Here is a 13,573-nt window from a genome sequence, read left to right on the forward strand (position 1 = left end):
TTGAATGGTGTCTGTGAGTATAACAGAACTCATATGGCAGGCCAAAACCTGAGAAGATTCCATGCAGGAAGTGGCCTGTCTGACAAATTGTGTTTCATCTTGGCTCTTTTTATTGAAGACTGAGGATCTTTGCAATAACGTGACACTTCCTATGGCTCCCATAGGCTCTCAGAGCCCGGGAAAAAGCTGAACGATATCGAGGCAGCCTCTGGCTGAAACACATTATCGCTTTTGGCAAGTGGCCGATCAGAGTACTATGGGCTTAGGCGCGTGCCCGAGTCGACCGAATGCTTTATTTTCTTTCGTCTGTTTACCTAAACGCAGATTCCCGGTCGGAATATTATCGCTTTTTTTAATGAGAAAAATGGCATAAAAATTGATTTTAAACAGCGGTTGACATGCTTCGAAGTACGGTAATGGAATATTTCGAATTTTTTTGTCACGAATTGCGCCATGCTCGTCACCCTTATTTACCGTTTCGGATAGTGTCTTGAACGCACGAACAAAACGCCGCTATTTGGATATAACTATGGATTATTTTGGACCAAACCAACATTTGTTATTGAAGTAGAAGTCCTGGGAGTGCATTCTGACGAAGACAGCAAAGGTAATAACATTTTTCTTATAGTAAATCTGACTTTGATGAGTGCTAAACTTGCTGGGTGTCTAAATAGCTAGCCTTGTGATGCCGGGCTATCTACTGAGAACATTGCAAAATGTGCTTTCACCGAAAAGCTATTTTAAAATCGGACAAATCGAGTGCATAGAGGAGTTCTGTATTTATAATTCTTAAAATAATTGTTATGCTTTTTGTGAACGTTTATCGTGAGTAATTTAGTAAATTCACCGGCAGTGTTCGGTAGGAATGCTAGTCACATGCTAGTCACATGCTAATGTAAAAAGCTGGTTTTTGATATAAATATGAACTTGATTGAACAAAACATGCATGTATTGTATAACATAATGTCCTAGGGTTGTCATCTGATGAAGATCATCAAAGGTTAGTACTACATTTAGCTGTGGTTTGGGTTTATGTGACATTATATGCTAGCTTGAAAAATGGGTGTCTGATTATTTCTGGCTGGGTACTCTGCTGACATAATCTAATGTTTTTCTTTCGTTGTAAAGCCTTTTTGAAATCGGACAGTGTGGCTAGATTAACGAGACTCTTATCTTTAAAATGGTGTAAAATAGTCATATGTTTGAAAAATTGAAGTTTTTGAATTTCTTTGTTTTTTGAATAACGCGCCACGGGATTACACTGGCTGTTACGTAGGTGGGACGATTTGGTGCCACCTACCCTAGAGAGGTTAAATGACTGTCTTATGTTGGATGCTACATTTTTTGACCAGTTGCAATTGTAAGTAGGCCTAATAAAAACAATCCTACTTCTTTTAGGCTGTTAAGCCTCATAGCCTACCTCAGCCAGTTAAGTTATTTTATATAGGTCTAGGCTCGGAAGACATACTCCAATTAAGCCCTCTTGTTGTTTGTAAAGTCAAATTCAAAAGGCATTCGCACAACTGAGCTATCCTTTTTGCAGGTACATGGCAACAGCCGGATAAGATGAGAAAAAAAGAAGAAGGAACCCGAACACTGCTCTTGATCGTATCACTAATCTCTAATGAACGTTGCATATCGTCCTCACGGCCTTCGTCAGAGCTTTTGTGAGTTTTTTAAATTAGCACCCTGATGTAGACCTAGCCACACCCACATCCGTTCCACACATCGAAAGGGGTTGGAGGCGAAGGAAAAACAAATAAGTGCTACCAAATATAACAATATGCATTTCATAAATATTCAAATAAAGTGTGTACATAAAACGTATTAAACACGTCTGTAAAACCACAATGAGGACATCGACCTACCAAGCAAGTTTTCATAAATCGTTGGGTACAGTGTAAGAAATACTTCAGAGTAATCTGAAATAGGGGCATCAGTCATGTTCAAATGTACAACATAACATACATAGGCTTTTACTCATTAATTAAGACCTTTAGGAAATAATGTCTGGAGGGTGAAATTCCAAAAACATATTTTTATCACCTCCCCTGTCTGATATCTTAACTTCCTCTATGCCACAAAATCTAAAGGTAGAAATGTCATGTTTTAGGTCATTAAAATGCACTGTGACTGGATAATTCCTGTCGTTTCTCCTAATTGAACTTTTATGTTCACTGATTCTCTGTTTGAGAGAACGAGAGGTTTTATCTACATAGCACAGCCCACATGGACATTTAATAATGTAGATAACATGGGTGGTGGAGCACATAATAATGTCATTTATTTGGAACCGTTTTCCTGAATGTGGGTTGCAGAAATATTCAAAGACATCATATTGTTGCACTGTGCGTAACCTCTGCATTTATAGCTACCATTTGGAAGAGGGAATAAAAGAGCCTGGCTGATTTTCTTTGTGGCTGGCAGTTGGCATGGACCAATTTATTGCGTCAATTGCGACCTCTCCTATATACAATAAGTGGTGGATTCTTAAATTCAGAAGGCAGAGCTGGGCCAGATGATAAAACATGCCAGTGTTTCTTGATGTAGTTGTGAACATTACAGTGTTCTTTAGCTTTAGCGGGTCTTTTTTGTAGCAGTTCATCTCGTGTTTTCTCCAATGCCAAATTAAGAGCTTCATCCACACATTGTGGAGAATAGATGCTAATTAGAAACCTATTGCGCATCTCCGCTGCTTTTTTTCCAGACAGTACTCTGGAACTAGTCTCCAATTCCTTTATAGAGTAACAACTAACAATAATCCATATAAGGTGAGAGGTGATCCACACGACTTTCGACTGTCTGTTAATCTGAATGAAGAGAGAACATGTGTGGATCTGGAGATCTCATCTGATGAAGTGACAGACTCTGCTCTGTACTACAGTGCCCTGACGGAAACACGGTACTAAAACCTTTCAAATGTGATTCATACAATTAAATGTTGAGAATCTACCTCCAACACCACCCAGTGGAGGGAATGAGAGATGCAGTATCACAGAAGAGAGGACAAATGAGAGGAGAGGAGAGGGAAGGAGAGGCCAGGAGAGGTGAGGAGAGGAGAGGAGAGATTGAGAATCTTAATAGCAACTGTACTTTGGGGTGGAGCTTGTAGGTAAACTAAGCAGAAATGATCAACTGAAAACCTTGCAGATGAAGTTAATTTGGAGTATTCAGCTTCTGTTGTACTATTAGTCAGTTTGACTTCCAACCCCAGCCATGATGTTCATCTGGTCATTTATTATGTTCTCAGTAATAGGTAAGTTATGACTTTCAAAGAAGTGTCATGTTTTCTGCTTAGAAAATTACAGCAATACATGTTTATTTCAATAAAAACATGACTCAATCTTAATTTCTTGAAATGTGCAGGTGACACCTATGAGCAGAATATCGAGCCAAACCAACATGAAGTGTATGCAGAAGTGGGAAGTAATGTTCTTCTTTCCTGCAACTACTCCTCAGCAGACAGTCTACTATGGTATAAACAGTCTCCAGGATCAGCTCCCCAATACCTTCTGCTCATCCCGCACTACAGTGGGATTGAACAGAGAGCTGATTCTCTTGACTCTCGCTTCTCTGGTAAACTGAACAAAGAGAAGACCCGTGTGGATCTGGAGATCTCCTCTGCTGAAGTGATAGACTCTGCTCTGTACTACTGTGCTCTGAGGCCCACAGTGACAGGAAACCCAGAAACACTGTACAAAAACGTAACATCGCCTGAGAGAGTATTTACGCTCTGTAGTTCCAGGTTTTATTTGACAATACTGCCATCAAGTGGAGTCAACATGCACCCATTATATAATGTCAAGAGGAGCAGAATAGTGTTACACATAACATGTAATGAGTAGAACTGATTCACCCAGAGAGTGAAAGAAGTCTCTGTCTAACACCCAGTGACTATGATGCTGCTCTATTCAGTCTTGTTTATGTGCACTTATAGATAAGAATTCACTCTCCAGTAACTGAATGTGTACTAACAGAATGTACACTGTTCAGCATTCATTACAATATGGTAATATCAATATCAAGAGGTAATACACTTTGAAACACCAAGTGTGGTAATACACTTTGAAACACCAAGTGTGGATATACTGTACACTGTCTACATTGACTCAGTAATCCATGTTTTTCTTTTTTACAGGTACAAGTGTTGAAGACATAATTAGTCCAGACAGAGATGTAGTGGATATTATGGAGGGTAGTAGTGTTAAACTCTCCTGTAGATACAACAGCTCATTAACCAACAGTCTGTTATGGTACCTCCAGCACCCTGGATCCTCTCCACAGTTCCTCATAGTGGACTACTCTGGGATCATAACCAACACTGATAGTACAAAATGGACCCTCACACATGAAAAAGAGAAGACCCGTGTGGATCTGGATATCTCTTCTACTGAAGTTACAGACTCCGCTCTGTACTACTGTACCCTGCAGCCCAGAGTGACAGGAAACCCAGAGACACTACAAAGACACTACAAAGACCTAGAACATCTGATTACTGGGAGAAAGTTATCAACAAGCAGATTAATGAATATGTCCTAAACACTAAACACTAATCATCACTTCCATGCCAGTAAGAAGAACTACAGTATTTCATCTCTGAACACTCAAAAGCAGCTTTATTAAAAGAAGTGTAGAAGATAACATAAGACATTAACCTGTTAGGGCTAGGGGGCAGTATTGACACGGCTGGATAAAAAACGTACCCGATTTAATCTGGTTACTACTCCTGCCCAGTAACTAGAATATGCATATAATTATTGGCTTTGGATAGAAAACACCCTAAAGTTTCTAAAACTATTTGAATGGTGTCTGTGAGTATAACAGAACTCCTATGGCAGGCCAAAACCTGAGAAGATTTCAAGCAGGAAGTGGCCTGTCTGAGAAGTAGTGTTTCATCTTGGCTCTTTTTATTGAAGACTCAGGATCTGTGCAATAACGTGACACTTCCTACGTCTTCCATAGGGTCTCAGAGCCCGGGAAAACGTTGAACGATATCGAGGCAGGCTCTGGCTGAAACACTTTATCGCTTTTGGCAAGTGGCCACTCAGAGTACTATGGGCTTAGGCGCGTGCCCGCTTCGACCGAATGGTTTCTTTTCCTTTGTCTGTTTATCTAAACGCAGATTCCCGGTCGGAATATTATCGCTTTTTTATGAGAGAAATGGCATAACAATTGATTTTAAACAGCGGTTGACATGCTTCGAAGTACGGTGATGGAATATTTAGAATTCTTTTGTCACGAATTGCGCCATGCTCGTCACCCTTTTTTAGCCTTTAGGATAGTGTCTAGAACGCACGAACAAAACGCCGCTGTTTGGATATAACGATGGATTATTTTGGACCAAACCAACATTTGTTATTGAAGTAGAAGTCCTGGGAGTGCATTCTGACGAAGACAACAAAGGTAATAACATTTTTCTTATAGTAAATCTGACTTTGATGAGTGCTAAACCTGCTGGGTGTCTAAATAGCTAGCCCTGTGATGCCGGGCTATCTACTGAGAATATTGCAAAATGTGCTTTCACCGAAAAGCTATTTTAAAATCGGCCATATCGAGTGCATAGAGGAGTTCTGTATCTATAATTCTTAAAATAATTGTTATGCTTTTTGTGAACGTTTATCGTGAGTAATTTAGTAAATTCACGGGCAGTGTTCGGTGGGAATGCTAGTCACATGCTAGTCACATGCTAATGTAAAAAGCTGGTTTTTGATATAAATATGAACTTGATTAAACAAAACATGCATGTATTGCACAACATAATGTCCTAGGGTTGTCATCTGATGAAGATCATCAAAGGCTAGTGCTGCATTTAGCTGTGGGTTGGGTTTATGTGACATTATATGCTAGCTTGAAAAATGGGTGTCTGATTATTTCTGGCTGGGTATTCTGCTGACATAATCTAATGTTTTGCTTTCGTTGTAAAGCCTTTTTGAAATCGGACAGTGTGGTTAGATTAACGAGAGTCTTATCTTTAAAATGGTGTAAAATAGTCATATTTTTGAAAAATTGAAGTAATAGCATATCTAAGGATTTGAATAACGCGCCACAGGATTCAACTGGCTGTTGAGTAGGTGGGACGCCATAGAGGTTAAATAAAAAACAAAAAACAACAATTGATTTGTATTGTTTAATGTTTTTTTTAACTTGTGTTTTATGTTACGTTGTACACTTCTTTTTATAATTTTATTTCAGTTGAGACTTCTTGTTATTGATGTATTTTATGTTTGACATTCATTAGAACACTTGTTTTTTCATGAAATTACAAAGATAAATGAAATAAAATACAAAAAACAGCACAATTGCACTGTATTCATTTCAAACTTTTTTATTCATAATGCAGTGTAACATGAATGGAGTAGCATTGTTAAAAATAAATGAATACATCAATACTAACATCAAACAAGGACTGCATGGCACACACGTTACCACATTTTCTTCCCTGTCTTTGGAGGTAGGTGGAGCTACCTCCAAATTATTGCAGAGAGAGATATTAAACTCTGCCTATGTTGTGTCAGAGTATTTTTGATACTGTGTCTATCAGCTATGTTGCTGCTTTAATAATTGCTCATCCTACTAGTCCTTGTTGGTGAGTACTGTATTCAATTTGACAGTATTATTTTAAAACACAGAATGTTTTTCAAAGTTGTCAAAAATACAATACAATACAAATAATACATTGTATTATGATAATGAGAAGGGGAAAGGCATTATCAACAGACCATAAAGTAAAAAACAGCAGCATGTTTTTCCTTTCTTGACAAGTAGCAGTTTTGAAGATGACAAACCCACAAGGCCTATGGTGGGTGGTGTGGAGGGTGATATCATCACACCATCTTGTAGCTACACTGGCTCTGTGGACATTCTACAGTGGTATCGTTAGTATCCCAGGTCAAAACCAGTGTTCCTGATTCTCAGCACGAAATCAGGATATGTCCAGAAACTTGTCCCTCTTTGCCATCCAGCTCAGGTTCATACAGACCGCGTGGATCTGGAGATGTCTACTGAAGTGACAGACTGATCTGTACTACTCTGCCATAGAGCCCACAGTGACAGGAAACACTTCCTCATACAAAAAGCTGACGGTCTGACACAAATTTGCAGATGGTATATATAGTATAGCATGGTATAGTATTGTGGATCTATCGAAAAAAAGAAAGACTACAGCAAAAACTAGACATTTTCAGATAGAAATAAAGTCTAAAATAAACTGAGGAGGAGGCCAATAGGAACTGAAAACCCTTAAACAGAAGAAGAGTTACATATCCAGTTATCAGAGGAGGGGCCTCATAGTCAAACACTGGTATAGACTGGGTATACCTGCAACCATGAGGATGTCTCTGTAGAGGAACTACTCAGCTCTCTCACTGTCTTATCTCTCAGTTGGTTTATCTATTCTGTCAGGATGTCACTCATATTACTGTTTCTCCTCTCTGCATTTGTAGGTGAGTGCTGAATTCTCAGCTTAAACCAAATAACATTTTGAATACAGTGACATTGCTTTTTTCAATGAATGATTGCATTAAAACTAAGTGGTATTTTACCAGAAAGTTTCAATTCCTTCTCCTGTCATACTTTATGGGCACCTAACCCATGTATTGTTTATCATTTGGAATAAACATTAACATAATGACAATACTTATGTTGTTGCAGCTGATAGTATGGAGCAGGAAACAATAACTCCAGTGAAGCCTGAAGTCAATGCTCTCCAAGGAACAGACATCACTCTCTCCTGCAACTACAAGGGCAACGTTAATAATCTACAATGGTACCGTCACTACCCCGGATCTAGCCCAGAATGTCTTCTTTTGATCCTACCAACCAACAAGTATGTTCAGAATACATCCATTACGACTCCACGACACACTGGTAGACTGAATGAAGAGAAGACCCGTGTTGACTTGATGATCTCCTCTGTTGAATTGGAAGACTCTGCTCTGTACCACTGCGCCTTGCAGCCCACAGTGACAGGAAACCCAGACACACTGTACAAGAACCTGCCAAGACCCTTGGGGATGAACAGTGCATTGTGTTCTGATCAATCAGTTATTATTTAGAGTACATTAATACATCTATTTTCCCCTGCATCTCCACATTAAAACACATTTAATATAAATATTATTCAGGAAATAATAATTAATATTGTCTGCATCTTCCTGTTCTGATATAACATGATCAAAGATACCAGTCTGAATAAATATAGAATGAAGAACATTTGTGGTGTTGATTTGCTTCCTTTTAGCAAAGGTTCACAAACTTTTTCAATCGGTGACCCCATTCCAGGATTGTGGAACATCACGCAATGTTTATTCATGTGATATTTGAGTGACAAAACATTAACAATATCTATGGGCTAAAAAACATAATAAAAAAACTTTGACTGACATGGGCTAGTTGATCTATACATTTCTGACAAGTTATAAATAGCTATCTAAGGTATGCATTGAATAACAAGACAAGAGGAACTGATGATGCACTACGCATTTTCGACATTGCACCTCGTGCATTCTACTATTACAACTTTCAAGAATAAGTTTCAAGCTGGACTGGCTGACCCCTCAACCCACAGTTTGGGAACCACTGTTTGGAGGATTCAGGGCAGTAATTGTCTTATTCTTCTTATTTTGGTGAACAGCATACATTTTGAGACAATACCAATAGAGGGCAGTCATGAGCTAAAATGTCTCCATTCAGAACTACAGCAAAATTATGAAGATGACATTTAGCATCAATCCAACCCAGAAAGACAGTTGAACTCAAATACCCAACTACATTTAGTGTAGAGAGGTGAAGCTACAAAGACAATGAGTGCTTTGACAGTACAGTATGTAGTCTACAAGATGTTTGAGGAGAGGATAGTGATACACTCTTACTTGACAGCACATAAAGGCTGTCATTCAGTCCCCATAACAATGTTTTTTGCAATTCTACTTTTTTCAATGTTCATTGGTAAGTGCATAGGTTTGCGCTGCAGTTTTTGATTGCAGACATATGTCGATAAAGCATATATGGTACATGAATTGCAATATGATTTATTCAAAACAGGTTGAACATTATTTATTTCAGGTTGCAGTAATGAGGAGGAAATAATATCAGCCACAACTGAAGAGTGTGTTTTTGAGGGTGAAGGTGTTACTTTATCCTGCAACTACACTGGCTCTTACTGTAGTACTGATACTTTACTGTGGTACCAACAATACACCAGATCAAAACCAGAATTCCTGCTCCTCATCACTGAAGGAGGGTTTAAGACACATAATGAATTGACCCACCCTCGACTGTCTGTTAAACTGAATGACGATAAGACCCATGTCTCAGTGCTGTTTGTCTGTTTCTCAAAGGTCTAACAAGATGTTGCTTTTCTCATTTGTGGTCTTTTCAGCTTTTTTAAGTGAGTTATTATATGAATGAAAACCTTGCTATTTTCTGTGAATTTAATCTTACAGTTAATGAAGCATATATTTTAATCCATAAATGTTATCGTAGTACACTAATATTGTAGATGTTAATTTCATATTTCGAACAGTAATGGAACATTTGTTAAACGTCAGTTACAACAACATTTTTGATTTTACAGTTTTGGGGATTCTATAAACCCTGTGACTAAATACCAAAATGAAGTCTATGGATGATAGATATAGAAAGAGAATTGGTCACCTGGTAGTCTGTTCAGTTATACTGATATATTTCCTCTGCTGAAGTGACAGACTCTGCTCTGTACTACTGTGTCATGACCACAGTAACAGGAAACTCAGAAACCTATCAAGAACCATGGGAGGAAACAGACTTCTTGTATGACACACATAAGTAACATACCTACTCTATGTTGATTAGAAGAGGAGCTGAACAACAGTATAGAAACATAAAAACAGGAGAAAACTTTCAGAGACTGCTTAGATCTTTCTGTCAGTTTGTCTCTGTTCATCTAAGATGGTGTTGCTGGATTCACTGTTGTTCCTGACCATATTTATTGATAGGCAATACAATACAATACAGTACAATTCAATTCAATACAATTCATTGCCATAATTGTCCATTTGAAATGAATAAAATGTCAGAAACAATTATTTAATTGTTCATGAAAATGTGTGTTTTAAAACCATTCTCTATGCAGGTGTCAGTTGTGAGGACCTCACTCCACTAAAGGAAGAGTACTGTTTAGAGGGAACCCCTGTTACCCTGTCTTTCACCAAGACACAGCACAAAGGCCAGAGTTACTCCTGTACATCTCAGGTTCAGAGATAATAAAAATAGCAGATCCTCTGACAACTCGAATAACTGAATGAAGAGATAAACCATTTGGATCTGGAGATCTCTGCTGTAGTGACAGACTCGGCTCTGTACTACTGTGCTGTGAGGCCCACAGTGACAGGGAAATTCCTTCCAATTTGATGTGTATTCGTATTCTGCTACAGTCTCTACAGACTCTTAACCACATCATATACATACAATATGCATGGATTATATGACATCCTTGCTCTCAACATGGACTTGCTCAGTAGTTTGGTCCTCTGGTGGTAAATCCATGTACTGCACTCTACAGAGGAGCATACCTGAAGCCAACTGACTGGTAACGGACCAGACAAACTGCTCTTTTGGTCTGGGTCACTAGATATAAAAATAAATGAAAGTTTGTGCATGTAAAATAATAAATGATTCATGTGAGGATTTAGTGTCTTTATTCTCAGAAGTTCCTCAACATTTAAACGCGGTCAGCAAAGTGAAAGTAGAGTATAAAGGGTTTTCTTTATATTTACCCACAAACAGCCATTTCTGCAGCTCCTGGCTGATCTTCAGGTGAGGTACCTTCTTATCCTACATGTGCTACCCACTATACCTCCTGAAGGATGGGTTGATCAGGTCCAAGTGAACCAGGAGGCTCGTCCACTGCTTCTCAGTCTTCAGCCACAACCACTGAGATGTTCTCTATGCCTCCTGATCAGTTATATGACATATCTTCTTTGTCTGTGCTCCTCCTACAGACTGTTCTCCACAGTTATGAAGTCCAGTGACAAGGTTTTTCAATGTATAATAATGATACAACAGTTACATCTAGTGTTCAACATTCTGCTCAACAAGGTGAAACCTTGACATTGCTTGTATTTTCAAGGGTAAGTTACTAGTGAGAGTCAATAGGTGTCAGTGGAGTCTCATAGTTTGCTTCTATTCCTTTAAGCTAAAGATATCTGTTTTGTTGCAGTGGCTGCGTCTCATTCCACCACGTCAGCCTACGGCGGTCTTCTGCATCTGCGGTGGAAGATGGCCGAGCAACAGCGGTGTTTGAAAATCGGTCTTCTCAAAAAAATATCTGTAGCGTCCGAACGGTTTGGCCTAGAAAACTAATATGACCACTCTTTAGAAAGATGAGACTCTCAAGAATATGATGGTGGTCTTTCCTCTGGTCTTTCCTCTGTTTGGGCTACAAACTAATGTGACCAAACTGTTTAAAGGGGGAATTCTCACAAACAAGATGAACAAGGTGTAAAAAATGTTTTACAAACAGTACCATTCAAACCAGTCAAGCATCTGGATGAATGAGTAGGTATGTCCAAACTTTTCACTGGTACTGTAAATCTTTCCTGAGCGTTCTTATATCTCCTAGATATATGGCAGACACTTGAATATATAATTTTTGGTCATTTATCAATGTGTTATTAAGTGCGTTTCTACGAGAATTGGTAGTAAAGACCAAATTCTATATTTTATAAAATCATTTTGTTATATATTTTTTATATACCTAAAGGGGTCCTACAATTCCAAATCAAAAATAGCGAAATGATCCATGGTATGACCATCTTAAAATAATTATATATGTCAACTTATAACCCCTCCCCCTCACCAACGTCAATAAAACAATTGAATATACAATAAGGTCCTCCCTTACTGCCGAGCCCCACAATTATGACACTTCTCAGCTACAGTGGATGGAACATAAAGCCAATAACAGTCTATTCTTCCTCTATACAAGAATCATAATGTCACATTGGCTTAGGAATACTTTACTTATCCTGGCTGCATGCTATTTTGGTAGAGTATAGTGCTTCTTCTTCCTGTAATCTTTGTCTGAATTTGAGATAATAAGTTACTATACATTTATTGATTCATTATTATTTAAAATACTATTTTACCAACTTTTTCAGATTGTGGAGGTGAAGAGGCTGTTGAACAGCAGAGTGGACATGTCACTGCCCTTGAAGGAGGACTGGTAACACTCAGTTGTAATTACACTAGCAGTACTACATCTCCTTATCTCTTCTGGTACATCCAGTTAACCAGGGACACTCCTCAGTATGTCTTGAGAAGAGATCGTTATTCAGAAGGGATCAATAGTGATGAGTTCAAGAAGAGGTTTGATGCCAGGCTGAATTTCACATATAGCTCTGTCCCCTTGACCATTCAGAGGTTGCAGCTGTCTGACTCTGCTGTGTACTACTGTGCTCTGAAGCCCACTGTGACGACAAGTGATTCAGTCACTGTACAAAAACACATAGAGTGTGGCTCATTCAGACAATGTGACAAGCTTCTAAGTGTTTGACAATACACAGTAAGAGGAGGAGACAAGGATTTCATAGTCTCATCATGGCCTAGTTACATCAGAGTGGTATTACTCTTCTCCCACTGATCTCACAGTAACAGGCATGGAACCCTGGCTGAGGAATTTACTGATTCTTGCTGCGTTTTGTTATGGTATTATGAAATTATTTGTTTAATATTATTTTCTTATTTGTTTACGTCCTTTTCTACAATCCCTTTCTTTTTTCAAACATATTTTTCAGGTTTTTACTTCTATTCATTTTATGCATTTTAATTCCCTCTATCATGTTGCTTACCTCATTCACCCATTTTTTTCCCCAAGATGGCGTAGCAGTTCAGACGTCCTCTACCCTCCTCTTGTCGTGTCCCGTGTATATATATATTTACATATTTTTTTTTTCTTCACTTATCTTTTTATATATATATATTTTTTTTTATTCTAAAAACTCAACCTCAAAGCACTCTCCTGCAACCCGCCTCACCAATTTAAAAAAAGAAAGTATTATTTACCTCATCTGAATTCCACAACAGAAGCTAGCAAGAGGTTAGCCATTTTCACTGGCTAACGTTGAAGTTCAGCTAGCCACGGTTAGCTGTCCTCGGCTATCCATTAGCTCGAAAAGCTATCGCCAGTTTTTGTACAGCGCGACTCAGACCAGAGCATACCGGACCTATTCTCTCTCCTTTCCCCGATTTCTACCGCAGGCTCTGGATATTTACACCTGGATCTTGCAGCTAACTAGCTGCTACCTGAGTGACTATTGGCAACGTCGGTCACGGAATTAACACACATTATTACGGAGCTAGCCAGCTAGCCAGCTGAAGAGTTCCGTCAGCCACTCCTGGGCTATTCCTGAGCTAGCCAGCTGAAGTGTCTCCTGGGCTACAACTCACCTATCCTGACCCGTTTTACTGCCGATGCGGAGCCCCATCGGGTCTTCACGACTGGACCACCGACGTTATCTGCCCGAGGGAGTTATCCAACTGGCCCCTCCGTCGCGACGTAACCTGATCGCCCATCTGCGGCCCGCTAATCGTTAGC

General features: G+C 39.0%; 1 protein-coding gene and 1 gene segment (V, D, J or C); both read left to right on the forward strand.

Annotated features, from left to right (window-relative positions):
- Window positions 1–3,048: 3,048 nt before the first annotated feature.
- LOC106569100 (T cell receptor alpha chain MC.7.G5) lies at window positions 3,049–4,539 on the forward strand. The gene is made up of 3 exons (XM_014140089.2): window positions 3,049–3,256; window positions 3,367–3,704; window positions 4,264–4,539. The coding sequence occupies exons 1-3, from the start codon at window positions 3,217–3,219 to the stop codon at window positions 4,537–4,539; spliced, it is 654 nt and encodes a 217-aa protein (XP_013995564.1). The 5' UTR covers window positions 3,049–3,216.
- Window positions 4,540–7,152: 2,613 nt separating this feature from the next.
- On the forward strand, window positions 7,153–8,357 carry LOC106569054 (T cell receptor alpha variable 17-like). The segment is given in 2 exon segments: window positions 7,153–7,442; window positions 7,651–8,357. Coding segments are annotated over 2 exon segments (444 nt in total).
- The last annotated feature ends 5,216 nt before the right edge of the window (window positions 8,358–13,573 follow it).

Source organism: Salmo salar, chromosome ssa14, assembly GCF_905237065.1.
Source record: "Salmo salar chromosome ssa14, Ssal_v3.1, whole genome shotgun sequence".
NCBI classification, from domain to species: domain Eukaryota; kingdom Metazoa; phylum Chordata; class Actinopteri; order Salmoniformes; family Salmonidae; genus Salmo; species Salmo salar.

Excerpts from the sequence above, each read along its gene's own strand:
- LOC106569100 (XM_014140089.2), top strand. The coding sequence starts at position 3,217 with ATGATGTTCATCTGGTCATTTATTATGTTCTCAGTAATAG. Across the intron at positions 3,257-3,366 it reads TATTATGTTCTCAGTAATAG|GTGACACCTATGAGCAGAAT; the intron begins GTAAGTTATGAC and ends TGAAATGTGCAG. Across the intron at positions 3,705-4,263 it reads CAGAAACACTGTACAAAAAC|CACCCTGGATCCTCTCCACA; the intron begins GTAACATCGCCT and ends TGGTACCTCCAG.